Source organism: Citrus clementina, unplaced genomic scaffold (assembly GCF_000493195.1).
Source record: "Citrus clementina cultivar Clemenules unplaced genomic scaffold, Citrus_clementina_v1.0 scaffold_9, whole genome shotgun sequence".
NCBI classification, from domain to species: domain Eukaryota; kingdom Viridiplantae; phylum Streptophyta; class Magnoliopsida; order Sapindales; family Rutaceae; genus Citrus; species Citrus x clementina.
Window position 1 is genome coordinate 10196108 of NW_006261964.1, and position 26473 is coordinate 10222580.

Here is a 26473-nt window from a genome sequence, read left to right on the forward strand (position 1 = left end):
TAATACAGCACATCCCATTATCCCAAAGGATATTTTAAAAATCATAGCATTAGCGACGAAGCCTCATTATAATTTATAGTTATCAAAACAAAGCAGCAAACATGTATATAATATTTGTACTCCAAAAATTACTCTGAATACTCTAATTTTAACAATAAAAAATTTACTAAAAAAATTACCCATTATGTAAATTATTATTATGGACAATTTATTATAAGTCAATATAACATAATTATTTTTAACACTCATATAGTACACTCATTATTCAATGTACAATTCTCATATCTTAAAAGGTAAAACTTTTATGTCCAACATCTTAATCATGCTTAGATTATTATGCTATTAATGATTATGTGTTAACTCTCAAAATGAGTGTATAGAATTAGTTTTATTTGTGCTTTAAGTTAATAAACTTAATTAATTTAAATAGCTTAAGTAAGAATTTTTTTAGAATTTTAAAGAGTGTACAAACTAATTTTTTTTTTTAATTAGTGTATGAGAACATACAAAGTAATAGTGTCGAATTGATTTTTAGAGTACAAATAACCCCACCCTATAATAAATCAAGGAGAAAGAAATTTTTTATTTATTATTTCTGTGTCATTAATTTTTAAATAATAATTAGAATAATTATCTAGCAATTATGGTTAATGATTCGTAAGTTAAAAGTGATTTTACCATAAACGGTGCTTAGGTAAATGTGTTATATTAACCATTTATGTGTGTGTGTATTATAAATAAACATAGATAATACAGAAAAAGTAATTATAAAACAATTAAAATATCAACCCTAGTTAGCTTAATCAAAAAGTAATTATAAACCAATTAAAATATCAACCCTAGTTAGCTTAATCAATAAATCAAACAATGCAAGAGGTTAAGGGTTGTTTGTTTTTATCTAAAGTATAAGGTTGCGTTTGTTTTTTTATCTCAAATCTGAATATGTATGAATTTAGCTTAAATCTGAATAGGTCTGAATGAAAATTTCTGAATGACTTATTTATTTTTTCTTTTTCAACATCTAAAGAGAAAAAATTAAAAGCTAGTAGTTTGACATAAATATCTTTTTAAGTGGTGCATATATTTGTTTTTCAAAATTTATAATTTTCACAGGTTGTTTAGTTTGGTAACATTAAAAAAAATACTATCATTGTTGATCTTAATTTAATTTTTTAATAAAAGATGTAATTATAACGTCAAATTTTATTATAAAGTCAACACTATCACAATTGACATAATTTGATTTGTTCAATATTTCAATTTAGTTAATGTTATCGTGTGAATAAAAATTTAAAGCAATTAAAAAAATAACTTTAAGAATAATACAAAAATATAAGGTTTATGCATAATATTGGAAATACATTAATTGTTAAGGGTATTTTTGAGATTTCAAATTAAAATTTTCCATTTAAACTTCAGACTTCAGATAAAAGTGGAATTTCTCTACTTTTTTTATTTAGATAAAATTATCTGACAATAAGTGATAAGTTAAAAAAACAAACAACCTAAAATAAACAAATATATAAAAAAAGTTAAATTCAGACTTCAGACTAAAAAAAAAACAGCACATAAATTTTAATTATTCTCAGACATTTAGAGTTTTTAATTTGTTTGTTTTCAATAACTTGTGTTTGATTATAAGATTTTTAGGTCTGAATAGAAAAAATAAGATACTCTAACTTTTATCTGAATGACAAAACATTTTAATAAAACTTTATTATTTTCTCTCATTAATACCCCTTATTAAATACAAGTATTTCCTACCATATAAATTACCTTCTTATTATTTTTCATTTATCCATTTTCTTTGTTCTTTGTGTATCCAACTATCGTTATTTTTATTTTTATTTTTATTTTTTTGGTGAATGAGAATTTTAAATGCAATAAAATTTAGGAGATTGTGTTTTATAATAGGTCCATCCCTTTATATTTATAATTATAATTTTTTATTAGATTTTGAATATTATTTAATACATTAATTTTAATTCAAATGATTAAACAATTCTTGGTTGGCTTACGTAATTAACAAGAAAAAAATCATATAATATACTAAAAATAATATTATGAGTATCGTATATTAATGTAAAAAAATACATGTGTTAGATATTTTTTTATTTTTCATTCTTTGTTAAGTACAAATTGTCAAATTTTTGTTAACTAATCAAATAATTTATTTATAACTTGTCATGTGTTTAACAAATAAATATAAGTATTATTAATATTTAGGAGGTTATATATGTCAAAATATCATATTTTAGATATTTTCTTTTTAAAAAAATACTTAATACTTATATTCAGATATTGAAAAAAAAAATCTTGTCATTCATAAATACTCATTTAGGGGCTTTTTTTTTACTTAATGATTTAATTAACTTAATTGCAATCAGTTAAGTCATTAAGTCCGTTTGTTATTTTAACTTAATGAAAATTTTCAGTAATTAAGTCACTAAGTTATTAAGTTAATTTTTTTTAGTTTTTTGCTTAATTAAAAAGGCTAAATGACACTATTAAAAGATATTCTCCAAAATATCCCTATCTAATTAATTAATTTTCATTCATATCTAAATAAGTTTAATAATTAGCATCATTAATCATTTCTATAACTTGTGATAATATAGTGATAGACTATTATTATTTTATTTTTATTTTTCTTCAAATTAGCATTATTTATGTTTATAATTTTTAATGAACATTTTTCATATAAAACAACATAAACAACAATAAAATTGATTAACATATACCAATTTAGAACATTAAAGGGTTGCATTCAATTGAGCATGATCATATTATGAAAATATATTATCTTATTTATTTTCTTTGAGATGTTATTAATTATTTAACATTTATAATTTGAAGGGCATAGATGTAAAAATATTGGTTTTCGGTTCTTTCAAGTTAAAAAAACAAAAACCTTAATACTTATTTGTAGCGATTCAGATGAGAAAATAAACATATAATTCAGATTCAGACATTCAGTTCTATTAATAATTCAAATTAATTTAGGTCTATTCAGACTTAAGATTAAAAAAACAAACACCACCTTAAAGCTATTCAGACTTCAACCAAATTCAGACTCATTTATATTTTAAGGGGAAAAAAAATAAACACTACATTAGAGTTTGAAATCAAACCCCCTTGCATAAATGGGAAAGAAAAATAATAATAATAATAATAAGATAGCCATTAACCTTTATTATAATATCCAACATTAGAACTATGCCGCCTTTCCTCACCTAGCCATCCATGTGTAGCCTCTAAAATTAATTTTGTGTGTGTATACGCTTTAACACATGTTTAGAATAATTGTTAAGTTAATTAATAATATTTGAAAGTGGAAAAGAAGTGCTAGGCTTGTTGGTAATGGAAAGCTAGTCTCTCATCCATTCAATGTTCCACCAATATTATATTTATATGTCTACTCATCCAAAAGTATGTATAAATAGAATTTGACTTTTAGAAAAAAAAAAAAAAAGGTTGTTTCAATTTAATTTGCTCAAAATGGTCTGCCATTTATGATTGTGAAAAAGAGTGAGATGTGATGTGAAAAATATTGAATTATTGAAAAAGAAATTAATAAAGTTTATCCGGTGTATCTATCTGATGTGTAATATTCGAAATAAGAAGTGGAATGAACACAATTTTATTAGGTAGCCTATATTTATGATCATTTAATCGATCATCTCAACTCTTAAAATGCTTCATCAAATCATACATGAAAGCACACAGCCATGCCGGCCACAATGTGTTCTAAAGTCAATTGGTAATTATCCTATGTGTTTAGTGGAACTTTCACCTTTGTTTTTTTTTTCCTTGCTGGTGTCAATTGATATAAAATTTTTTAATTGCCCAGCTGACTTATTCCACTGTCAACGCTTACATAAGAATTTTGCACAATGATGCATTAATTTAGTGACAACAATAATGTGACAAGCAACAAATTGAATTTTCGCACCATGAGAGATCAAAAGAAGGGTTATCATATGGCCATAAAGATCGATTAAGAATTTACCATATGTCAAGCTTAGTTTTGACTTTAACTTAAAGATTGAATTATTGCTCATAATTTAATATATATGGAAATAAAAGATAAAAGATAGAGTCAAAATATTGTTTATAATTCAAAGTGAAAAGAGTAAGAAATAAAAGATAGATACAAAAGAGAAAAGTTGAACGTATATTTATTTAAATAGGAGTGACTGTTGGAAGATAAAAATTTATACCTAATTTTTTTTTTCAAGAAATTAGTGAAATAGTTTTCACTAAATCTTTTTTGAGCTGTCAATTTAAACATATTCTCATAAGATATTTGCTCATAAGTTTTCTCTTGATATGTTATTTGTTGAGGTTTAATATAAAACTTCATTCAAGATATCTACTCATGATTTCTTTCTGTCTTCGTCCTATTATAAAGAGAGCACGATTATGTGAGAACAAGCATCGAATCATGGTGGACTAATTTTTTTCCCCAAAGAATATAGACAATATTTATATAATGACGTAACTAATTGTAACGTTATCTTTTGCTCTATTTCTTGAATGCAATTCAAACAAATGCTTGTCTAGATTGTGAGAGATCTTAGAGGAGAATTAATTGATGCCCGTCACAAAAATAATAAGGTTACTTTTCATAGCAAGAAGAAAAAATTGTAAAGGTTATATAATTGATTATAGTTGATAAAGATGCAATTGCAATTAGCAAGTAGTGTCAAATGCAGATATAGAGATAAGAATAATACATCTTATTGGGGGTACTACTTGAGACTCCATACATGTCATGGCCTCCATTTGTAGAACTTGCTTTTTGCGTCATCAAAAAAGCCCATTAGACTGGGAATCAAATGATGACAAAAATGTCAGCGCCATACTTAATTGTCCCCATTCCCATTTTGTGTAACCACGTACTTTTATCTTATTATATATTTCTAATGACACACACTCAACAAAACAATAATATGGTAGGTGTTGGTTACTCTTAACCTGTAATATCATTTGGAACCGAGTTGGACCTTGTTTATTTGGGTGACAAGGAAATTGCAGTACTATCATACCATAATTTTTTAAATATATACTATTATAGTCAAAAAGTATAATTGACTAAAATGAGTGTGTATGACCTAAATTAAGAAAATTTATGTGGTTATCAAACCTTAAACCTTTGTGGGTGGATTTTTCCTTAAAAAATATTCAAAGTATTTTGAAATTATTAAGTTCTTACTCCAGTATTTATAGAGTATATAGATAAAGTTGTATTCATAGAGTATATCGATTTTTTAATTTATCGTTAACACCGTAGGAATCTTTTGAAGAATTTAATCAAAACAACCATTTTACCCTTAAAGCATATTTTTGAAAAGATATAACCATACTATATTTGTTCTATAGAAAATCAATTTTTATATAAGAAATAAAAAAAAATTTAACTAAACCTAATAAAGAAGAGAAGGGAAAAAAGATAAACAAAAAGTAAAAATTAAAAAAATAAAAACTATTTCCAAGTTTTCCTATTTTACCCATATAATGTCATTAGAATTTAATGGTTGTTAACTGCAAAATGAATAATTAATACACTTTAAAAATATTAGGTGGATTGTGATATATAATTATAAAAATTTTTAAGTATGTTCAAAACTTTCATTAATCATTAAATGGAAATATGATAATTTCTTGTATATTTATTACTACATGCTTATTTAAAAAGTATTTAAATACTTAATATTTTTTCTCATTTAGAAAAGTCTTTGACCAAAATCAAGATTCAGAGTTGAGGAAGAAAAATACTTGAATTTTTTTCTCATCTAAAAAAGTCTTTGACCAAAATTAAAGATTTAGCGCTGCTTTTTTTTTAATTTCTCTCACCTATTGTTATTATTAAATTCAGTGCTGAAAAAAAATATAATTAACTTCACGTGGAATCTTGTGACATTCACTTTCCCTGTTTTCTTGTCTCCCTTCGAAATCATCACACCAACATTTCCACCAATATGTGTAAGGATCCCACTATCTTACATGCATGTAAGATAGGAATTGTCGTATGTGTAAATATACTCGTGGATATAAACATCTTCTAATTTATTAGTGCATCATCTTCCTCATAACATTATCACAAACACATTGTCAACTTTCTCACTAATAGCATCTCAAAATAAAACCCATTTTGCAATTGTGTTTAATTCATATTTATACACCCAATGATATACACGCATGAAGATCCAACATGGATATCTTCTCACATATAATAATACAACTTGCCATAAGTATTTTTAATTCACTATACATCTGAATGTTGATTGTCTCCTACTTACTAAACAAGGCGCAAGAGAAGTAACTAGGATCATAAAACTTGTCCGCTCAATTCTTGTTCACTAATAAAAGTGCCATGAAATCCATAAGGAACCCTCCTTGGTAACTTAACCGAAGCCACTTGCTCCATGCTTGAGGCTTTCACTATCGCCATCTCCGACTGCTCTCTCCTTTCATCTCTTACGAAACCCATTATAAACCCTTCATCTTCACTTCCACTGCCCGCATTTTTACTATTTTGAGGCACAAACATTGGCTCACCGCCAAAACGGTGCTCACCGTACATTAACTTTGTCACCTCACCAGTTCCCAGATCAACCTTGGCAATGCCACTGCATTTTGGCCACGGGTCAGCTATTGCCAAGTACACGTACCGTGTCTTTTGACCCAATAGCGCTCGGTTGACTTGACCCGCCTCCAAATTCATACCCGACACAATAACCCGCCGGGTTGACTTTCCGGTTTTTAAGTTCAAACGGATTTCGGATAATTCACTCCGAACTGGGTCTTGTTGCTCGTTGAATACGGAGTCCGGTGGGTCCATGCATGATCCGATGACAACGACGTTTCTGTCGCCATCGTCATTATTTTCTTCCCATGCATTCCATAAATGAAAGCAAAAACAATTTGGTACGTCTATCCATTGGATACCAGACTCATCAGCATCATTTTTCGACAAAACTCCGAACCGGGAGGTCTTGTGTTTGTCGTAAATTACGGGCGAACCGCCCCGAATCATCTCGGATAACTTGAATACCACTTGGTGATCCGGGATGATCACACAATTTTCCGTAATGGCAAAATCGTGAATCATTGTTGGTTGGTCAAGTGTAACATCCACGTCACGTGACTTCTTCCCGTTATTACTGCCTCCAAACCTGAAGTACTTCAAGTACGGTTTCCTAACAACGTTGTAACTGAGTGCATGCAAATCACCTGTAACGGGGTCCACCTTGGGGTGCGCAATCATAGGACAGTCGAGCTGATCGTCAAAACTGAACCGTCCGATCGTCTCGAGATCGCCGTCGGGTTTGATTTTGACGCGATAAGGAAGGTCATCCTCGGACATGGCTAATAAGCTCCCGTTGAAGTAAACAAGTCCAGCATTAGCCGCGCCCATGCCGCGTGACCCATCAACCAAGCCGGCTCCGGCTCGAGCCATGAACAAACCCAGGCGGGCCAATCCCAAATGTCCATGCAGCTCACCAATCGGCTTAGGAAACACCGGCTTACCGTACTTAGCTTCCTGCACGAGCCGGCTCGTTTGAGTGTACCTACAACTATAGCTGGCTTGATTTGCATGCCCCAACGTGACAGCATGAATCATACCATCACCATCGAATAAATGGTGTCCACCTGAGGGCACGAACATAGGATTGGCACCATTTCTGACATAAACGCCACGTAAGCAATCGGGAATCCGGCCCACAACTTGTAGCCCGTGATGAACGGGGCACTCCTGGACCGGGGCGAAGTTGCCCGATATCTGAACCGTTGGGTCCACCGTTTTCGGTAAACTTTTGCCTTTCTCAAAGAACCCAATTAGTGAGTCCTCAATTTTGTCAAGAGCCGAGGCTGCAAGCTTTTGAAGTGGGTTTAAGTGATGTGGGTACTTCGGTCTCACTGGCTCTAAGAATGTCACCGGGTCCGGTGGCGGTGGCGTCGGCATAGGCGGTGCTAATTTCCGAGGTAATGACGTTTTCTTGGAAGGATTAATGTGGATTTTGGATGTCAATTTTGGATAATGAGTAAGAGGCGAGTCATGTTTGGAGAATGGTGAATTGGTGAAGCATTGAAAAGAGGCTTGCATGCTGTTTTAAACTGAACAAGAATGAAGCTATGAAATTGTGGGATGTTAAGGTGGCTACACAAGAGGGGGCTATATATAAGATTTTGAAAATGTTCAATTTATTTTCATTAAAATAATGCAAAGGATAGAGAGCAAATCTACCCAGGAGCCATGACAGCGTTTAGACGCGTGGCAGATTGTTTTGAGGACGTATGGATAGCATGCTGGCTAATTTATTCAATGAAACCCAAAAATAATTTATTCAATGAATAACACTATCCCAAAATGAATTTTTTTTTTTTTTTTGGGGAAGAAAATGTTCTCATGCTTAGAGCAAGCGATAGAAAGCAAGTGATGGTTTAAATATTACACTAATGGTTGATGAACGGTCAATAGACTTGATCTTAAATAACAATATTTTTGTTATTTCCAACACTAAAATAGAGCTAAAATGTGTCGTTTCTAATTTTGTTAAATAAATTATTGAACTGTACGACGTTTGTATTATATACGGTACTAGCTAATAGAAGTCCGTAGGCATAATTAATACTCAAATAACATTTGTATATTTAAATATACAGTATCTCCATCTGTATTTTCTTTTAAGAGATTCACTGTCATTGTTGGATCAATATCACCCAGGACATATATATATTTGAATACTCAAATGCTGCCTCATATATCTTAAAACAGCGTCACTTGTTTTTTGACGGGCAACAAATGTCATTAAAGCAGCCTCATATATCTTAAAATATATGAGAAAAATTCTTTGTACATAGAGAAATTTGGTGTTGTGTCGAATTTTGTTTGATTTATTTACCTATAGCAGACGCGTGGAAAAAATGTAAGACTAACTTGAAGTTTTGTATCTTTTTGCTCAACTAACGTGCGGGGATTATTCTATTATTAATATTTATTACAAAGATGGTGTACAAACAAAAAAAAATTAATCCATCATCTCACAAGAAAATTAATTTGTCAAAGCCAAATTAATTAATTCCTGGCATAATAGTAGTGAAAAAAACAAATCAACAATTGAATATTGAAGCTGGAAGATAAAAGTAGGGGTAGGCATCAACCCGTCCAACCCGTGAATCCGACCCAACCCGTGTAATTTTTTACGGGTTGAGTTATTAAATTCCCAACCCGTCAACCCGTATATATATATATATATATATATATAAATTATTATATGAATTTTTATATTTTATATAAAAAATAAAAAAAAATATAAATATAAAAACTTTGAAATGTTGGATTTGTTTTAAGGATTTTAATATTTACATTTTTTTTGTTTATCTAATTTATTTATTTATTTATTTTTGTTCACTATTTAATTAGACTATAACAATAGATTTTTTTAAAAACCCAATCCAATCAATCTAACCTAACCGGTCAACCCGTATGTATATAAAAATTATTATATAAATTTTGATATTTCATATAAAATATAAATATAAAAACTTTGAAATGTTGGATTTGTTATAAAGATTTTAATATTTGCATTTTTTTATTTTTTTTATTAATTAATTTATTTTTGTTTACTATTTAATTATACTATAAAAATGAATTTTTTTAAAAATCTAACCCAATCAACCCAACCCGACCCAACCCGCAGTTTTGCGGGTTGGGTTGAGATATGTAATGGGTTGAGTTGAGATATGTAATGGGTTGGGTTGGGTTGAAAAATTTCAACCTGTTCTACATGCGGGTTGGGTCGAGTTGAGCGACCCGTGCCCACCCCTAGATAAAAGAGAGGGATCAGTTTTATTTAAGATAAATAAATTTTATTGATCTCTCGTAATTAAATATAGTGTTCTGATGGATTCTAATAATAAGACCTTATGTGAGCTATGAATAGGTTCTCACTAAATAATCAACTAATGAGTCATTTAGAAAAGATGAGAGAAAATGATATACTAGGAAGTTCACCAAATAAGAGAATGTTAATTAGGAGAATATTCCTTATAAATTTTGGGGATTGTTATTCTCTTTTAATCTAAAAGTCTCATTTCTAATTTTGTTAAAAATATAAATTCAAATCAAAAGAGAATAATATTCTTGAAATTATAAAAATGTAATGAAGAATATTGTTACAAATTATATTCTTAAAAGACGCAAAAAAAAGCTATATGAAACAGTACACCATGTCATTCGTGCACTTGACCAATAATATTTTGACACATATATGTACTCTTATTTTGAAATTGATCAATCATGAAAAAGAGAAAATAATATAAAACATGTGGCATGCATTTTTTTAACAGTCTCAATATATATATAGGACCATCCCATATAATTTTTTTTTTCTTTTAAAGCATATGTTTGTAGACTAATTTAGTTGATTATTCTATTAAGGGAGGGATAGTATTAATCGATTATTAAGGGAAAAATGAGGATTATCCCCTTTTGTTTGGAGAAATTAAGTGAAATTTTCTCATGTCATAAATAGGCAGTCCAAACCTTTCTGCAGTTATAACTTCGATAATTTTATATCGTTTTACTATACTACTGCTAGTTTTGATAATAGTCATAAAATCTAAATGTTTTGAGCTATGAATCAAATCAAATAGCTTAAGTACCCTTAATGATTAAATTAATTTAATAATGAATTATAAACCTCAGAAAAACATTAGAAACTAAAGCTCAAACAATCGACTTCTCACACCCATAAATCAATTTTCTTCCCAACAAAATTAATAAAAACACCCATGTTAGGCATTTGAGCATAGTAACAATGGACATTGCAATCATTATTTCAAGAATTCCTTTAAAATCTCTATACCAACAAAATCAGACTCCATTTAATGACCTAGTCATAAACATTACAACAACAACAACAACAAAAAAAGAACAAACAAAAGTTTAAACTTTTAATAACCATAATAAACCCCATGTGTCAAAAAAAAAAAAAAACAACAGACTCAAGAACATAACGTACCTTTGGTTAATATTTGCTTTCACAGTCAAGGGCAAGCTTGATGATGATGACTTGATGATGCAAATTTAAATGATTAAAAACTTCACAAGCTATGGATTTAAGAAGAGGCTGAGTCACATGATTAAGCACGTGGATGCAGACCCTGCATAAGCCGAGTGGAACCTTCTTCCAATAACCCCCAAACACATCCTGGTCCATCGTGGGCTCCCACGTGTTCAACCTCACCTCACTTCGTGACAACTCTTGTTTGGGCATTTGAAACCAGCGTGGAATTTAATTGACCATGAGCCTTAATATATTATAGAGTTGCGTATATATCCATGACTGCTGCCGTTGTGTTAATTGATTTCATCACTCAATTTTGTCTTTTGATCATCATTTCCGTAGCCCTTAGGAATTTGCAAGTCCCATGTGGAGAACCACGCGTTACAATTTCGTACAGAAGCACAGTTCATTCTATTTTATTTATTTTTTGAACTTCTTCTCAAACCGAGAAAGAAGTTTCCAATTGTCTAATTAGCAAATTTGTCTAACAAGTAGGGATGATGCTGTGAGTGAAGGAGCTCGTTGGCCTCCGTGGGCTAGTTTGATATATCGCCATGAGAAGGAATTGTAATACGTATTTTTCCTTCTTAATTTTAATTGAGATGCATTATGTATTTCGATTGGTCGTAATATGTATTTTTTCTCGAATATGTATTTTTTTTCTTTCTTACTTTTCTTGACTGGTTTTATAGTTTAGTAAAGACAAATTTTGTTAATATTCTCTTATAATCTATAAAATTTTTAAAACTAGTTTGCTAAAAAATTAAAATTAATAAATTCATGATGGATTTGGAGTAGGTCTGGATTTTTTTTTTTTCTGAGATCTGAATATGGAGCAAAAATCATAGACTCATGATGAATTTGATGTAAATATTTATTCTATTTTTTTTTTTTTACAAATCTAGATAAGGAGGAAGGTAGATCCAACCCTTATATGCCTCATTGCTATCTCTTGAGCACACTATGTAGTATTATATTATATGAGACATATGAAAATGATATAATGTTGTCAAATGAGTTTGTACTACAAATTAAATTTTTAAATATGGCATTATTGTTTTTAAGTACTAAAATTGTTAGTACAAATCTTTCGGAACGTTGACGCCTATTATGGCATAATTTGGCAGAGGGAAGGAGTCACTAGCGGCAGCCAAAGGGTAATGGCACGGATTATGGGAAGGGACGTTGATCTTGATGCGCTGGTGTGGCCTTAAATCTACTTTAGGATACAATAATGCTACATTGATCTATTACTCTCTCGAGTGTGAGTTTTGGAGACAGGCATTATTGAGACCCAATAATTCTTGTTTCATAATCTTGCATGGCCGGTAAAGCGAACGGTAGAGTTGTGAGAATGGGAGCGGACTATGCCACATGATTAATGTAGAACCGAAATAAACGAGGGAACTATTGCTATCTATTGAGTTACTTGGACACAAAGCAACCTGGCGATCAACATATGAACAAATGCCACCTAAACATTATTTCAAACACTAAACCTAATGCTATTTTCTTGGAGATAGGGAGTGTTTAAGCTATGATCCTAGAATGAATGAGTCCAGCGTAAGGAAGATAAAAAGGTTAAGTGTCTATTTGATGAATAAGATTTGACCATGGAAACCAAAGATAGTCATTTTAGGGTTTCTTAGCAATCAAGATACATACTTTTGGTGTTTCAAGGGTTTTCTATACTTGGCGTAGATGCAAAGGCGGATGCAGCATGTGACTAGTAGGGATTGCAGCCCCGCTGGCAAAAAAAAAAAATTAAGAATAAAAGAAAAATATATTTTAGGTTTCCAATGAGTCCTTATTAAATTTATTAGAATAGTTCTGATAAATTTATAAACCCATAAAATTTAAACTTTAAGAATGATAGAAGCCTATACTTCAATTATAAATAATGATAACCTATCACACAACATTTTCCTATTCCCAAAAATAGAATTAATTCTTCTAATTTCTATAATAATAGTAGAGATAACAAAATTTGTGAGGAACCAGATTTATAAATAATAATTTAGTTCTTTATGTAGGAAATGATACATTTAATAGGGTCCAGCTAACTTGCAATAGTTGCAAGGTGCCACCAAATTTTGTCTTATGTGACGTTAAATTTCATTGAACCCTTTATCTTCTTTTTTATTTACATTTTATTTATAAGTTTATGTGCTTTAACTAATGACCTTTTAAAATGTAATTTTATTTTATTCAACATTATTTATCTTTTTAAAAAAGAATAAATATAATAATAAGTCTATGACTAAAAAATATTAAATAAAATGGAATAAATAATATTAAATAAAATGGAATAAATAATATTAAATAAAATGGAATAAATAATATTAAATAATATTTATTTTTAATAAAATAAATAATATTAAAAATTTATTCTTTTAAATAAAATTTATAATACTCCCTACTAATTAAACAATATAAATTGTAAACAATCCGGATTTATGTGCTAAAACTTTTAACTCTTTAACTTGTTTGTATTTTTAATAAATATCAAGGAGTACAATGTTCATATTTAAATGGACAAATCTCTACCATTGAAAATACCTTTTCACTAAATCCAATGGCAAAGAATTGAAATCAAGAAAAGACAAAACTTGGTGGTACCTTGCAACTGTTGTAAGGTAGTTGAGTCCCATTTAATAATATTGATAATCAATTTATTACATAACATTTTCAAAATATGAAAATGTGTTGATAACAATTATAAATGTATTAGTAAATATTTTATACATTCAAAGTTTTATTTTTAAAATTTTATTCTTATCTAATTTAGCCCCCAGTAAATTATTTTTTTAAATCCGCCACTGCGTAGATGGTACTATCTGTTCTACCCATTTCGACTTCCGCATCTGTTTACCTTCAAGCGCATGTGATATAACATTTTATTAATTTAGTGTTACTTCCAAAAGAGAGGTAGAAATTGAGGAACATGAACTATCAACATTTTCTTTTTCCTTTTCTCGCTACGTACTTTTCTATCTCATATTTATTGGAGGCGACTCAAGAGTACTTTGGGCCTTAGGCAAAATTCACTATTAGGCGTTTTCATATTTAAAAAAATAATAGTCTAATTTTCATATTTAAATTCGTATTTGTAGTTGATATATTCATTATAAATAAATAGTTCTGAGAAGACATTTTGCGATTTTATCTTCCGATAAAAATGATAAAAGAAAATTAAAAGAAAAAGTATAGAAACCAAAAAAAAAAAAAGAAAATTGTAATTTATAGCAAGGTATTTATATTATTTTTAATTCATTCTTTTAATCTATATATGGATCTTAATGGCAAAACCTTTTTTTTCATTTTTTTAATTGTCTAATCATAAGGATAGTGTTGACAAAATATAAGATATGAAAAAAATAGTTTAAAAAAAATTAGTTTTCAGTTTGAGTTTTGATAAGTCAAAGATATTACTGAGAACGTAAAAGTTTAGATAATGATAAACATTCAAAAATTTTAGTTGAAATTTCATTCTAATGACATATAATGTGTTGTTATTCATAAAGTGTTTGAAGACTTGGCTACTCATTAAAAGTAAAGAAAAAAAAACTTAATTAGACATAACCATAAATAATGCTGATTAATTAGGCTTTGATTCAATGGGAGGCCATAGGCTTAGGCGATTGCTTATGTCACCTGCTGTTTTCTGTAATTTTTTTTAATCTATTTTCAGTGGGTTTTTATTTGAGTTTTTTTTTTTTTATTGTCGATTAACAAGTTTGATTGTGTTCAACATTACCAGTTTAATTGAAAAATAAGCTAAAAAGGGACTTTTGCACTGTAATACATCATATACACCATTAACGAACTCTATTCTTTTAAAGGATTAGTCCACTTGCAGTATAAAAATGGCATTTTGATGGTTAATTTCTATATATTATGGGATATTCTCAAATGAAGCTTGTCGTAATCTTTTATCGGTCGTTTTCCGTAACTTTCTTTCAAGATAAATTTGTAATTATCGAAACGAGGTGACTCCTTAATTTTATGCACTGGCTCATCATCCTACCAATGGAACTGCTTCTCCAAAGTCCAAACAGCCAATTCTGCCAATTTTGTCTTGCATAGAATGTGTGTGGTTGCATGTCAACAATCAATGACCATCATGGGTTTATTTTATTATACTAATACATTAACTGTCATATCATTTGTGATATAAATTTTGTATTCTAAATTTATAACTATATCATTACTAATTTAACAATCATATAAAATTATTATTATTATATATTTAGGATAAATTTGTAGGAATTTAGACCTCAGATTTCTAGATATCTAATCCAAAAGATAAGCATATTGTGTAAAAAGACATATCTTACCTATAAATCTAAATAACTTCCTTTTATTGGCTAATGTAGGATACAACCCAACAATCTTCCCTTAGAGAAAACCAACGCTAGGCATTGGTCCTTTCGTCCAACGCACGAGCTATTTCATCACCACATTCTGCCTACTAAGATCTGGCTCTAATGCCACATGTTAGAGATTTTTAATTGTACCCAAGAAAAAAAAATTTAAACAAATAATAAATAAAAAATAGATGGAGAATAAAACTAATCACATAACATAAAAAATTTATGTGGAAAAATCTTATACCGGAGAAAAACCACAGCCACCAAGGACGACGAGAGAAAAATATATTATGTGAAAAATTATTGCAATTACTATAGCATTTTCCTCAGACAAAGAACCCCCAATAACCAGTGGCGGACCCAAAAACTAAAATTAAGGAGAGCTTAGTTAAAAAAAAAATATTTAATTTGGGGTACTTTTTTTTTTTTACTGTTCGCTTAAACAAGTTTAGAGACTCAAAAACTCAAATTCTATTATTTTCTTTTAAATTTTAAAAAATATTTGTGACCATATTTGTGAAAGTTCTTTTGTGTAAGTAATCTCCACAAATATATGTAAGAAAATAAACTAATGTAGTATTGGCTACACAAAATATCTTTTAAAAAAAAGAATTTATATGGCTATGGGGAGTTGAACTAAGTCTACAAAATCTTAAATAGCATCCTTATCACTAAACTGTAAAATTTTGTTATATAAAAAATGTGCTCAAATTCTTTTTATTTAAATCTTTCAAGAGGTACATTTATAAAAAAAAATAGCTTAGAAGGGTCTGAAAGCCCCTTCTAGACCTTAATTGGGCCCACTCATACAAATAATATACAATCTCTCAATAGTTTTATTATTTCTCTTACATTTGAAATTGTCTACTTACGAAGAAATTAAATATTGTATTATGTAAATAAGTGAACCTAACTTTCTTATATATAGTGATTATTTATTAGGAAAAATATTCTTTTCCTCATACAAATTGTGCTCCTACTTGAAAAAATTAAGTTCCAAAGGAGAAATTACTTTTTCCTTAAATAAGAATTTTGTCGAAAAAGAAAATATCCTAAAAATTCTTTTAAAAAAACATATTTTATACAAAAAGCTCTTTTTAGTCCCTTTGTGTGAGCAAATTAGCTTGTCAATCTCTTTATTTTTTTAAAATTATTTAAAAGGTCCATCTTGCATATCTATTCTATTAATATCTATTAAATTATGAGAATTTATATAACTAGCTTAAAAAACTTTTGAGTTTTTTGAAATTGGCCTCTCATATATATTTTTTTCAATCATAATTAGTTAAATACAAGTTTTCTTACACATGCTTGTTTGAAGTTTAAGTTACATACAATATAAATACATTTTCAGACACTATACATTTCTCACACAAATATTACCTATATTTCAAAATCTTTCAACACATATGATGCATGAAAAAAAATTAATAAATATTGTTTTCTCTAAAAGCCTCTATTCCTAATAACTTTATCACTGTTCTCTTTTCCTATTCTCTTTCTTTTTTAAAATATTATTTTGGTACCCATTTGAATACGTATACATACAAATATTAGTTAGGATATTGGAGAAAAATAAAACTAAAATCATGTTGGCGTCAAAAAGGATTGCAAAAAATAAAGTCGAATTTACTATTATTCATCCTTAAATACTATTTGAATGGTCAAGTACTGATCTAAGGCATTAGCCTTACATTCTAGATTTACCATTATTCACCCTTAAATGTCGAGCATAAGTTTTATTAATTAGTGTGCTAATTAGAGCTCAGGTAAGTACTATTGATGCAATTGCCAACCCAATATGCAATTTGATACAAGTAAGATATTTTAGTACTTGCTGCTGCCTAAAGCTTGTTTGAGAGCTTAATTTAAGCTCACATATTGTGTGTAGAAGCATCCGAATTAATCTGCCTATAAATACAGATATGATCGTTGTATTTCATAGCTCAAACACATGTATTTTATTTTTAAGTTGTTTGACAGCAACTTAATCTTTTCAACGATTGTTTAGCTAACTAATCTCCTGCTAGATGGAAACAATATGCCAAAAGTATAAATTTAAAGAGATACCTTTAATTTGGAGGCAGTCATGGGGTGACCAAAAAATAATAATAACAATAATAATGAATTAACAAAGATAGAAAATTCTCATGCCATTTTCCAAAGAAATGATTATGATAGCAGCACAAAGTTTATGATAGCCGCAGGTCCGCATGGATAGATAATCGGGCATTTGGTGTTCAAGGACCAGTATGAAGTTACCCTTGGGGTTGGATATCATTTTCCTAAAAGAAAATCATATATGTCGCATAAATTTATAGAACGTTATTTATACGCTTAAGAGTGATTCAAATTATTTCTTTTCAATTTTTTGATCGGGCTTCATGCTGGGCTTCAGAAGGACCAGGCCCTTCCTTTCACCCGGATCGGGCTTAGCCCATCCTACCCGAAGGTCTAAAAGCATATTTTCCAGTTTTGATCTTCTTGCATCGTTTGCCCCTTCCCCACGCCGGCACGCATTCCGAGACAATATCGTTGGTCCTAAGCAACAAAATACCACGCGCGCTGTAGCAAGTGCCCAACGCTTGAAACGAAATACCATGGGCTAATAGTGTATTAAAATAGTAATCAATCTTACGGTGTGCATATATAGTGCAGACTTTTTTTTTTTTATGCGGATATATTTTAAGACTACAGAATTTAAAAGAGTTAATTTTTAATTATTTTAAACTGTATGATTTAAAAATATATAAAAATTCGGGCTTTCGCACTTAAGAATGATTATATATATATATGGTTATAAATGTCATTTATAATTCTTTGAAATTCTGAAGGTGCATTCTTTAAACCGAAGGGCATAACAGTCCATTCATACTGTCTAAATGGAACAGTAAAAACAATTTTGTAACGGTCATTTGGATGAATTTGAATTTGCCAAAATCCTGACTTCATGTCAAATTTTGAAAATATGAAAGCAGAATGTAGTTTTTGAAGCAATATATATATATATATATAATAGAAAATTAAAAGATCTTCAATTCTCATATATTTTTGCATAATCATGTTGTTATTTTTAGATGCTAGTTTTTGATTTTTTTTCCTTTTTTAATTAAAAATATTTTTACGTTTCAATGGACTTGTTTAGTTTATACATAAATTTAAGAATTAATGTTGGATTGAGAATTGTTGTTGGACTTGTATTTTTTTTTTTGGGACTAATATTGAAATTTTAATTTTCTATTTACGTTGATTAAATTGAGAATTGAGTATTTTATGTGAAAAAAATTAGGTTATTATTATAAATTCACATATTGAGTTATATAATTTAAATTTTTAAGTTTTATTAAAAATATCTTACAACATTTGTGATTTTAAATGTGGAAATTTACAAAAAATTCGTCGAATACCATTATAAATTTGTAATTGTCAAAATTTGCAATGGGAGGATACTCTTAAAAAAATTAAAACTCGCAACTAATTGTGGGTGAATTTGATAATTTGAATTTTGTACGTATGTCAGTTTAATAATAGAGTAATGATACAGTCACAAACTCTTGTACAAACTTATTTTGTACAAACTGATGTGGCATGATAAAATTGATTGAATTAAATATCATTTGGCCCACATGATTTGTTTTTATTAATTTATATTTTTATTCAACTAATGAATTAATGCCACGTCAGTTTGTACAAAATAAATTTGTATAGGAGTTTGTGGCTATATCATTACTCTTAATAATAACAAACTCATAACGAGTAGTGTGCATTGTATGTATGATGTTATAAATGCGTATTTCCACAAACTAATGGATAAGGAAAATACAGTAAGTAACAACACGCGCTGAACTCGAGAATGGAAATGGCTTTAACTAAAAAGTCAAAACAGTGATGGCGCTTGCGTGTCCGTCATCATCACCGTTCAGATGATCATATCTTCATCTTCATTAACAGAACAAAAAATATCGTCATTGCACACATCCCCAATTCTTTTCACCTTATCCAAAATATCACTGTTTCAATTATTAAAACAAACTATAAATAGAATCCTCCAATGGTCAATTTCCTTACCGCCATTACATAGCACCAACACCAAGGGAAAAAAAACATTCAAAGCTAAACGCTAAAAGGATCAAAAAGGAAAAAAAAAAAAAGAAAAAAAGGATCCAATATTTTCGAATCAAACGAGAAATAATGGAGAAAGCAATCAACAGACAGCAAGTGTTGCTCGAACATCTTCGCCCTTCTAATTCCTCCTCTCACAATTACGAGTCTATTCTCTCCGTAAGTCGATTTTGATTTTGATTTGACGCTAATTAATTTTTAAAAAAAAAAATTCTGAGATTTTAATTAATTTTCTGGTTTTTAATTTTTGATGCAGGCGTCGGCATGTGCAGCTGGAGATAGCGCGGCGTATCATAGGACGTCTGTGTACGGTGATGATGTGGTGATTGTGGCGTAAGTGACGACCAAGATGTGATGATTTGTATCTTTTTTTTATTATATTATGTTATACTAATTATGACTCAATTGGATTGGATTGGATTTTAATGATTCAGTGTTGAGCTAATCTTTTTTGTTAATTTTTTTGAAAGATATAATTGGTAGTTATTGAATAAGAAAATAATAATGTAAAATTGATTAAATTTTAATGTATATTGCTATACTTGCACGCATGGTAAAAGATTATGGAGAGTTGAGGACAAGCCAGCTCAGTACTAGATTCAAGTCTAGATTTTAATTAGAGAGGTTTTTGTGATACAGAGCTTATAGGACTGCACTTTGCAAATCAAAACGAGGTGGTTTCAAGGACACTTATCCTGATGATCTGCTTGCACCTGTTTTGAAGGTATGCATTGTTAAATTACTTAAAAGATTCGAACAATTTCGTTGTTGCTCTTGTTTTGTTTGTAAGTTGCAATTGTTCTATGTTGTTATGACTGTTACATGTTTCGTGTTCAATTCAAATCTGAATTCTTCTAGAGTCGAATATTTAAGTTTCAAATCCTAGTACCGCTACATTTCCTTGATTTTTATTCGCTAAACCTAACATTGTAAGAATGTAAGAGTTGTAACATAAGTGAATCTGGCAACATGTTTATGCTGTGGTTTGCAGTGTTATTGGACCGGTAGTGTAGTTTAATCCCGATGGTCTGCTTGCACCTGTGTTGTGCATATGTGTTTTTAATTACCTAATGATTGATATGTATATCATTCTTGCGCTTTGTTTGTAATCCTAGTTAACCTAATTCTGCAAGTTGGAATATAGAATGTAAGGCATGTATGTAACGTGAGTGAATCTGGTAACATGTTAGAAGTTGATTTATAGTGATAATGGTTGGACTGGTAGTTTAGTATAATCCTAAACCTGAAGCTGAAAGGATTTATCTATGTATATTTATGGACTTGGGTGGGTGCAGGCAGTGATAGAAAAAACAAATGTAGATCCAAGTGAAGTTGGAGACATTGTTGTGGGTACAGTTTTGGCACCAGGGTCTCAAAGAGCAAGTGAATGCAGGATGGCTGCATTCTATGCTGGTTTCCCTGGTTTGTGTCTCTCTTTGAATTCATGTATTTTTTTTTTTGGGATTAGTTTTTTTTTTTTATTTTATGTGTGCTGGTTTTATTGTTAAAATTTTTATGATTTTATACGTGGTTCAGAAACTGTGCCTGTTAGAACTGTGAACAGGCAGTGCTCTTCTGGGCTTCAGGCTGTTGCTGATGTTGCTGCTGCTATTAAAGCTGGCTTTTATGACATTGGTAAGAGGACACTTCTCTTTTGAGGATATCTTTTTTGAAAAGAAATTTTTATTTGCTTCATTTAAAATTCTTCAAATGTATGTAGGTATTGGTGCTGGGCTGGAATCCATGACAGTCAATCCAATGGCTTGGGAAGGATCAGTAAATCCAAAAGTATGCTACTCACTCTTCCTGGTTGTATTTGTTGGACACGAAAATTTGATTGTGACATGCTCTGCTTTCTGATCACGATAGGTAAAAGCCTTTGAACAAGCCCAGAATTGCCTCCTTCCCATGGGTGTTACTTCAGAAAACGTCGCTCATCGTTTTGGTGTGACAAGGAAGGAGCAAGACCAAGCAGCAGTAAGTTGAATGAATTATTCTATGTGAATTAATGTTTTAGCAGGATTCTATGATATTGATTTACTTCATGTTATTTTCTTAGGTTGACTCTCATAGAAAGGCTGCTGCTGCCACTGCTGCTGGTAAATTTAAAGATGAAATTATCCCTGTGGCCACCAAGGTAGAGTTTCTCTTTTTTTTTTTTTTTGGCCGGGGAGGGGGGGAGTCTGCAATGAGATGGGATGTGGCCATACACGTTCAATGCACTTGTGGCCAAGCACTTGTGTTTTTATGTTAAGGCACTAATACATATTTCATCTATGAAGATCGTTGACCCAAAAACTGGTGATGAGAAACCCGTCACAATTTCAGTTGATGATGGAATTCGGCCAAACACTTCAGTATCAGAGTTGGCGAAGTTGAAGCCTGTGTTTAAGAAAGATGGGACTACCACTGCCGGTAGACAATTATTCAGCATCTGTTCTTTCTCTTTGATATGTGTGATTGTCAGTTTATTTCAGATTGTTTAAAAGTGTGGCACTTGTATTGTAGGAAATTCTAGCCAAGTGAGTGATGGTGCTGGGGCTGTTCTGCTTATGAAGAGAAGCGTTGCCATGCGTAAAGGCCTACCCATTCTTGGTGTATTCAGGTAGCTGACACATGCATATTTGTTTTAAATTTCTGATAAGTGAAAAATATTCACATAAATTTGGATGACCTTCTGTCTAGAAATGCCTAGAAATGTGAAAAATATTCACATAAAATTGGATGACCTTCTGTCTTCAAAATTTCTGTGAGGTTCAGCAACTTTCATATGATTTTAGTTCATTATTGAAAACAAGCTTGGATCAGTTTACATTCTTTGAATGAATCCAATGAGGAACAATTAAAGGCTCTTTCCTTTTTAAATTTTAATCTTTTCTTTTCCTGAAGCAAGAACTGCTAACTGTGCAGGACCTTTGCTGCTGTTGGTGTGGATCCTGCCATCATGGGTGTTGGCCCAGCTGTGGCAATTCCAGCTGCAGTTAAGTCTGCGGGTCTTCAACTTGACGATATTGATCTTTTTGAGATAAATGAGGTAGTAGCTTTAGTTCTCTCACTCATCAATTTCTTCAATTTCATTAATGCTACAGGGCCTTTCAAATCATGCAAGTCTCTTGTTGCACCTTGCAGGCATTTGCATCCCAGTTTGTATATTGCCGTAACAAGCTGGGTCTCGATCCAGAAAAGATCAATGTGAATGGAGGTGCACTTGCCATTGGGCATCCTCTGGGCACAACAGGTAATTGTTGTTCTAATTGTTTATGATTTTAAAATTACCCACATTAGTTGTTACTTCTGTTTGTCATATTTTGGCAATCAAGTCTTATAGAATTTATTGGCCCAAAAAAAAAATATATATATGTACTGGAGCTTTTCAACTAACAATAAGGGTGGGCCATAACGGTTTTAGGGTAGTGGTTAGGAAGCTTAAGTAACTTTTGTATTCAGAGGGCATAAGTTTAGATATGTAGAGCTCTATGGCAAACATAATAAAATCCTCTTTGATCTACTTTGTGCTTCTCACAGGTGCCCGCTGTGTTGCAACTCTATTGCATGAGATGAAGAGGCGAGGCAGAGACTGCCGCTTTGGAGTGATATCAATGTGCATAGGTATTCCTTCTTTTACTTTCTTGCCTTTTCTGTGAAATTTTGATGGAGTGTGTATGTATGATTGACCTTGAATCTCTTGAATGCAGGCACAGGAATGGGGGCAGCAGCTGTTTTCGAAAGAGGTGACTGTGCCGATGAGCTTTGCAATGTCAGGAAAGTGGAAAGCAACAATTTCTTATCTAAGGATGTTCTGTAGATTACCATTTGTCTGCTGCAGCACGTTCTTGTGGAACGATCATATTGTGTTTGGAATCCGAGTATTTTTAATGAACAGTTATATGTAATAAGATTGCTTTGTTGTGATCACAAAGCCGACCACAGGTCACACAGCTGTCTGTATCTTCGGTTTTGATATGATTAATTTAAATATCGTCACACTTTATGAATGCCAGAACACTATTCTGATGAGCTTTGTGTGATGGAAGTAAATAGACAGACGTCCAAAAAGAAAAAGAGAAATAGATCATACATAAATTGTAAACTGGAAATGTATCAACGTATTTTCTCTTATCTAGATTCTCCCTATGTCGTCCGTATAAATTCGTGCTTTATTTCCTACTGATCTAATTGAACATGAGACATGAAACAAGCCGGCACATAAATAAACATTATTCTACTGGAAGATGAACGAGCATGGGAACACAAATTAACTGCTGATCAAAGAATCTTCAATTCAAGATCGGGATATCCAACCTGCGCTTTGTGCCTTTCGAAGAGATCTCTAAGTGCTTCCACAAATTGATTGTGTACTTCAGTCACCTCTTCGTTGGTAGGCTGAGGACTTTTCTTCAGCTCTATTGGCTTCCCGACCACTACATGCATTGGATGCCGAGAGGGTAAAGGAGATCCGAAAAGCCCCCAAAAGTATATTGGGGTGAACTTGATGGCTCTCGAAAATTGGAGGTACAGCTTCCCACCTGGCTTCCACCACTTGTAGACATTCGACTGACCATAGCAAAAAACTGGAACCAGGGGTCGGCCCATCTCCATGGCTATGCGAACGAATCCTCTTCTCGTCTTCAGAAAGGCAACCTCCGAGCCATGCTCCATGTGAAACGTCTCCTGCACTCCCCCGGGCACTAGGATGCAACTGTAACCAGCAGCCAAGAGAGAAATGAAGTTTTTCTTCGTCGCTGGCGTAGTACCCAACCACGTCCATATGTGTCTCAGAAACGGCGTGTAGAATACGGCACTACTCCCGAGGACCTTTATCTTTGGCAGGGGCATGAAACCAGTAAGGTCAGCAAGTGCGACCACCCCAATGGGCAAAACTGAATGCGGCTCATAGCCAAAAACATAAGCGCGATCGGGATGGAAGGCATTGATATCCTCAACATGGAGGGTGATCGGAAAATAACTGCACGCGTGCTTACAGATATATCTGCCCCAATTTGAAAAGATAATCGTTTGAGAGACACAATTATACAAATACAAACATTAATTAATTAATTAATTAATTAAGGCAGAGACAGAGCAGACGAGGTACCTGGACAAGCTTCTGCCTAATTTGCTATGTTCGTCGATGGGGATGAACATAAACAACAATAGCAATCCTAACACCAGAATAGAAATGGAGAGAGGGAAGAATGTGAAGGAGACCAGGATCAAAAGGACGTTGAAGTGAATAGAGCCCAGCCATATCCCCAGAGCTACCATCGTATGCAACATGTTCGATGGAAATTCTTCGTTTCCTCGATATTCTCGGTATCCACGCTCGTGCTCATGCTCATGCTCATGCTCCGCTCCCTCTCCAAGCGCCATGTTCGCCCACCGCCCGCACTCCTTCACTTTACTAATTCTTCAGTTACAACGAACAATTCTAGTCTTATAATTAACAAATCGAAACATACGTGCATCGATAAACAAAACCCAATTTTTATTTTGTTTCTTTCAAGAGCGAGGGAGGTAAATCAAAATCATCCCCCCTCTCCTTATCCCAAATAAAAAAAAACAAAAAAAAAAAAGCATCCCCTCTCTCTATTCTATTCCCGAGCTTTCCGCCTCTGACCGCTGACCGCACACCTTCAGTCACATGCCTATGCTAACGGTGAAATGTAACATATTTTTTTTCTAATTCACGTAGCTCGTGAAGAATCCAGAGTCTTCTTTTGTAGGCTTTCGGTGTGTGAATTGAAGAGTATTTTCTCAGGACCACCTTACAGAGCTACCTGTTTTTTTAATGTTAGTATGATTAAGATTTAATTATTTTTATTTTTTAATTTATTAATTATCAATTACTTGAATTAAATTTTTTTAAAAAAATTAAATAATGAGAAAATTTTTTTAAAAAAATTAAATAATGAGAAAATTCTAATTCGTGAAATAAAAGTTCATGATTTTTTTTTTCTTTAATCAAACGCCGACACTATCATCGTAGGCCTAAAGTCAAGACTACAAAACTATGCTTAGGAGTAAGGACTAAATATAAAGTTGAATTAATTTCATGATTAATTATTTATGTTATGTTTGACAAACTTCACTTTGAATTAGATTAAAGGACTAAATTTTAAATTAGTCGTGAACTCATGAGACTAGCAATCCCAATTTACACTTGCGTTTTAGTTAGGATTAATTTTGAGAACAATTGTCTGTTTAGTTAACCATATCTAATGTAATGTTTAATTTAATAATCACTATAATAAAATTGATCACGAAAATTAATAATACCAGTAATTAGTTGCTTTCATATATATAGATTTTTACTAACATTTTGACAAAACAAAAAAAAAATGTGTAATAAAAATTTTAATTAAATATTTAAATAGTTTTTACATTTAAATTAATCTAATTTATATTTTATTTATTATAATTATGATAATATTTAATTTTCTATATATTTTATTTTTATTAATTGTCTTTCAAATTAATTTTAATAATTATTTTATTATTATTAAATATTCATAAATAATTCATATTTATATTTAAATATCAACTTAAATATTATTTAATTTCATTCAAATATTATTTAATATAATCTAATCTGATACCGTACCAAACATAAGACAATGTCAATATAATCCAATCTAATTCAATCACACCTAATTCAACCTAATCCTAATAATTTATCTAATCTAATTCTGTGTGCCAAACGAAACCTAATTATTTTTCAAGAGGTCATTTCGAATCATTCTCAAGTGCATTTTAAATTGACCCCAGTTGAGGAAAAAGAGTGGGAGTAAATGCTACTTTTCACGATCCATCTTCCTTAAAGATCAAAATTCTCCCCTAATCTGACCACTCCTGATCTTTTACAGATCTTGTACCACCTGTGTTTTATTATTAATGAATAATTAAAAT

General features: G+C 31.0%; 3 protein-coding genes across 3 annotated transcripts; 1 reads left to right on the forward strand and 2 right to left on the reverse strand.

Annotated features, from left to right (window-relative positions):
• Nucleotides 1-6331: 6331 nt before the first annotated feature.
• On the reverse strand, nucleotides 6332-7969 carry LOC18032346 (9-cis-epoxycarotenoid dioxygenase NCED6, chloroplastic). Its single transcript, XM_006420539.2, has one exon. It carries the CDS (start codon nucleotides 7967-7969, stop codon nucleotides 6332-6334), a length of 1638 nt encoding a protein of 545 aa, XP_006420602.2.
• Nucleotides 7970-19396: 11427 nt separating this feature from the next.
• LOC18032615 (3-ketoacyl-CoA thiolase 2, peroxisomal) lies at nucleotides 19397-23581 on the forward strand. The gene is made up of 14 exons (XM_006420541.2): nucleotides 19397-19726; nucleotides 19824-19900; nucleotides 20207-20291; nucleotides 20863-20989; nucleotides 21104-21202; nucleotides 21288-21355; nucleotides 21437-21544; nucleotides 21627-21704; nucleotides 21850-21982; nucleotides 22076-22172; nucleotides 22478-22601; nucleotides 22697-22805; nucleotides 23093-23176; nucleotides 23263-23581. Exons 1-14 carry the CDS (start codon nucleotides 19637-19639, stop codon nucleotides 23370-23372), a joined length of 1389 nt encoding a protein of 462 aa, XP_006420604.1. The 5' UTR covers nucleotides 19397-19636; the 3' UTR covers nucleotides 23373-23581.
• Nucleotides 23582-23624: 43 nt separating this feature from the next.
• Nucleotides 23625-25337, reverse strand: LOC18032424 (diacylglycerol O-acyltransferase 2D). Its single transcript, XM_006420540.2, has 2 exons — nucleotides 24663-25337; nucleotides 23625-24557 (listed from the first exon to the last, which is right to left on the reverse strand). Exons 1-2 carry the CDS (start codon nucleotides 24935-24937, stop codon nucleotides 23834-23836), a joined length of 999 nt encoding a protein of 332 aa, XP_006420603.1. The 5' UTR covers nucleotides 24938-25337; the 3' UTR covers nucleotides 23625-23833.
• Between the last annotated feature and the right edge of the window lie 1136 nt (nucleotides 25338-26473).